This window comes from Panthera leo, chromosome B3 (genome assembly GCF_018350215.1).
Source record: "Panthera leo isolate Ple1 chromosome B3, P.leo_Ple1_pat1.1, whole genome shotgun sequence".
NCBI lineage: Eukaryota > Metazoa > Chordata > Mammalia > Carnivora > Felidae > Panthera > Panthera leo.
In genome coordinates, this window is record NC_056684.1 from 146,757,637 (window position 1) to 146,762,295 (window position 4,659).

Genomic DNA, 4,659 nt, shown 5'->3' on the forward strand with positions numbered 1-4,659 from the left:
TTCTTTATGTTTCTTATTAATTGAGTTATATATTTCAGTGCTTACATTTTTGGGGTATAAATATTTAAAGCTTCAGATCTTCTTGTTGGATAGACCCCTTTATGATGATATACTGCCTTCCTGATCTCTTGTAACAAACTTTGGTTTGAAAACTGGGTAGTGTGATATGAGTGTGGTACTACAACTTTCTTTTGACGTCCATTAGTATGATAAATTGTTTACCCTCCCCTCACTTTCAATCTACAGGTGTTTTAGGTTGAAAATGAGTCAATCGTGTGCAGTGTGTAGAAGGATCTTGTATTTGTTTTTATCCATTCTGGTATCCTATGTCTTTTGATTGGAGCATTTTGCCCATGTACATTCACGGTAATTATTGATAGATATAAACTTAGTGCCATAGTGTTACCTCCAAAGTCATTGTTTCTGGAGATTTTCTCTGCTTATTTCTAGTCTTTGTTACTTTTAGTCTTCCTTTCCCACTCAAAGGGTCCCCTTTAATTTCTCACAGGGCTGATTTAGAGGCCATGAACTCCTTGGGTTTTGTTTGTCACTCCTTGTATCTGAATGATTGCCTTACTGGAGAAAGTATTCTTAGCTGCATAATTTTCAATTGCGCATGTTGAGGATATGATGCCACTCCCTACTTGCATGAAGGTTTCTGTAGAGACATCTGCCATAGTTTTTTTTTTTTTTTTTTAATCTTCCCTTGTTAGTTGGCAACTTCTTTTGTGTTGATGCTTTTATGGTTTTTCTTTATCTGGATATTTTGCCATTTTCCTATGATATGTCTCAGTGTTGGCCTGCTTTTTATTTTATTTTTTATTTTAATGGGTGTTCTCTTTGCCTCCTAGATGTGGATGTCTGTTTCCTTCCCCAGCTTGTGGAAATTTTCACTATAATTCACTCAGCTAAAATGTATCCCCTTTTTCTCCCTCTTATTCTTTTGGGACTCCTTTCAAAAGAATGTTATTACAGTTTATGGAGTTGCTGATTTCCCTAAGTGTATGTTTGTGATGCAATATTTTAATTTTCCTCTTCTTTCCAGCTTCATTTCCCCCATACTTTTATCTTCTATGTCCCTTCCTCATTCATCTGCTTCTTTCAGCCTTGAGGTCATTATATCCAATCAGTTTCACATCTCGGTTACAACATTTAAAATTTCATCCTGACTAGTTTTTAGGTCTCTTCTGTTTGCAGTAAGGGTATCCCTCATGTCTCATATATTTTCCTCAAGCACAGCTAGCATCCTTATGATACTTTTTGAAAATCCTGTTTCATTATGAGAGTTTTCAGAAATTCTGTTTGAGGCACATTAGTTTATGTGTTTTAATTATATCCCTCACAATGACCTTTTATCATTTTTTCTTTTCGGATGAGTTCCTCCATCATGTTGTTGTCTATGTCTCTGCCTTCTTAAATGTTTTAGAAAATCCTGTTATCTTTTCTGCTTCTAGGGTAGTATCTTTATTGAGCAGTGTTCACATACTGTCCACGGCCTGACACTTCACGAAGCATTTGTTTTATGTTCCGTGGCACTGTGCTGTCGTGTTTTGGCTGCTCTGTCCCTCAGGACAGTCCTCTGCAGAGTTTCTCCTTGCCTCCAGTGGGGAGTGTTGGACCTTGTCCCCAGTGTTGTGAGTTTTAACTAGGTGAGTTTGGTCTGCTTGTTAAAAGAAACTAATTCCTATCTCCCCTAGAGGTGAGGATATGCGTCACTGTATGATCAGCTGACTCGGTGCGTGTGGGGGCTTACGGTGGTCTTTGGAGGAAGGGGTGCAGTGGTGGTCTGGTTGCCAGGCACTCTTTCCTAGTAAGCAAGCACTTGATGGGGGCTGGAGTAGGTGGAGCTTGGTGTTAGTGGCTCAGCTTGCACTGGGGATGCTGTGCTGCTGAGTGAAATCTGTCCATGCTGATTGGTGGGAGGAAATATTGGCATCAGCTCCCTCTCTAGTCCCTGGAGTTGGAGTTCCCAGCCTCCCCTGTTCAGGAAGCCCTCACACAGAGAGAACACTTGTGGGTCCCAGGCTTCTGTCAGAATTGCTTTCACCCTGTCTGCGTCCAAGCCATTGACCCATCTGGTGGCACAGGGCTCTTATGTTTTATCTCAGGAGCTCTAGCTGGGTTTGAAAACTCCAAATTGTGTGAACTCAATATGACAGGGAACCCACTGATCCTCTGGGAGAGGGTCTTGGTGTGCTGTGCCTGGAGCTGGTTTACCCCAGATGGGCAGTTGCATGAACACTAGGGGCTTGGAGTACATGGTGAAGAACAACCAGAAGGCAGCGTCCAGCTAGCTGCTCTCAGAAGAGGCTCCTGTGCTAATGATCAGGGAATTTTAATGGTGCCTGTCAGCTCTCCTGTCCTATGAGAGGCAATGCCCCGTCTCCCAAATGCACTCCACAAAGGGAATTGCCTCTCCCCATGCGACCCAGGGAATACTCAGACCACAGTTCCCCTTATGGGCCTCTGCCCTCCTCCACAGGAGCACTGCTGTGCCCACCAGACTCCACCCCAATGATGGGATTGACTTTTAAATCTTCAGTCTTCGAGCTCCATGTTTACAGGAGGTTGACTTGTCATGATTAACTTTATAGGTTATCTTGACTGTGTCATGGGTGCCCAGATTCACCACTGTTTCTGTGGATGTCTGTGATGTGTTCCAGAAGAGATTGGCATTTCCATCCATGGTTTCTTTCTGCCTGGGCACCACCCATTCCATTAAGTTTGTCAATAGAATCTGATGCAGATGGAGGACGAATTCCCTCATTTTTACTTCCCATGTGCTTGTTTGAACTGGAATATTGGTCTCCTCTGGCCCTTTTTCTGAGAGTTACATCATCAGCTCTCCACGTTCTGAGACTAGACACTAGTCAGAATCAGACAAGAATTACATCACTGGTTTTCCTGGGTCTTCAGCTTGTGACAGTAGATCATGGGTCTTCTCAACATATTTAGTTATGGAAACCAATGACCTTTGGGTTGTGTTCCTCGGTGGAATCTTGACTAATACATGGAGATTGTTTGTCTCTCCTTTAGAGTAATTGAATAAAGCTGTAGCTCATTTAAAGTCCTGAGTAGCAAAGGGCTATGAAGAAAGTGTCACGTTGTTTGACTGGGACAAGGGCTGGGTGAGGATAATGAGGAGCTGTGGGATCCTGTGGTCCTGGCTGCACAGGGAGCGCATCTGGGAATCCTGTAAAGGTGCAGCTGTTGTGCCTCAGGAAATCTGTAATTCACTCATGTTGAGGGACCGGAGTAAGCAAGTGCAAACAACTGTGTCTTTGTGCATGTTCATCTAGTTTCCCTATGACAACCCAGTAGCTAATTCCGAGAGTTAATAGGTAAACACAGAATCATATAACCAGGGAGGCTCCCTGGTGAAACTGCTGTGTGGAGAGGAAGCCCCAGACCCTGACAGGAAAACTGCCTGTAACCTCTATCTGCACCTGCGCCTGGGAACACAAAGGAGAATTGTGCATAGTGTGCGCCCCCTGGTGGTGCTGATCCCCTCCTTCAGGGAGGTTTGTGTCTGGGCTCCCAGTGATGTCCCCTCACTGTGTCTCTGGCACAGTAATATGTGGCCGTGTCCTCGGTCTTGAGGTTGTTCATCTGCAGATACAGCGTGTTCTTGGCGTTGTCTCTGGAGATGGTGAATCGGCCCTTCACGGAGTCTGCGTAGTATGTGCTACTTCCATCAGTATAAATATATGCGACCCACTGCAGCCCCTTCCCTGGAGCCTGGCGGACCCAGTGCATGTAGTAGCTACTGAAGGTGAATCCAGAGGCCACACAGGTGAGTCTCAGGGACCCCCCAGGCTTCACCAGGTCTCCCCCAGACTCCACCAACTGCACGTCACACTGGACACCTGCAGACACAAGACATGTTGCTCAGGAAACTGTCACACATCCACTGTTTCACTCATATCCATTCACAGACTCAGTGTCCCTCGTTCACCATGAATTACCTTTTAAAAGAGCAACCAGGAAAACCCAGCCCAGCACAAACTCCATGGTGAGGTGTCTGTGTTCTGTGCTGATCACAGAATGGGAACACCTGGGACTCCTGGGGCTGGGGCTCGTCTCCCAGCTGCACGGTCGGGCTGGGTTGGTTTTATCAGCACAGAGAGGACCCCATTTGCATGTGCTCTGACATATATATCAAGCTCCAGACTTAGGTTTGATTGTGTAAAAGTGAATGACATGGTTAGGGACGTACTTCTACATTAGTTTGTGTGGATGGCGGTGTGACAATATGAAGAATTCTTTTTTTTTTCAGTTTTGGATCTTTATCTTTATTAATGGAGGCTTCGGCATAATCTTTAAGAAATATTTACCTCAACAGCATGATCACGCATTATTTTCTCTTAAAATATTTTAATTTTTTTATTATTAATTAGTATTTATTTTTAGTTTTAAAAATTAACATCGAAATTATTTATTATATAGTGCAACAATGATTTCAGGAGTAGATTCCTTAGTGCCCCTTACCAGTTTAGCCCATCCCCCCTCCCACAACCCCTCCAGTAGCCCTCTGTTTGTTCTCCATATTTATGAGTCTCTTATGCTCTGTCCCCTCCATGTTTTCATGTTATTTTGGTTTCCCTTCCCTTATGTTCATCTGCTTTGTCTCTTAAAGTCCTCATATGAGTGAAGTCATAT

General features: G+C 43.9%; 1 gene segment (V, D, J or C); it reads right to left on the reverse strand.

The window, feature by feature from the left end:
* Window positions 1-3,498: 3,498 nt before the first annotated feature.
* On the reverse strand, window positions 3,499-4,026 carry LOC122223226. The segment is given in 2 exon segments: window positions 3,499-3,866; window positions 3,966-4,026. Coding segments are annotated over 2 exon segments (399 nt in total).
* Window positions 4,027-4,659: the final 633 nt, after the last annotated feature.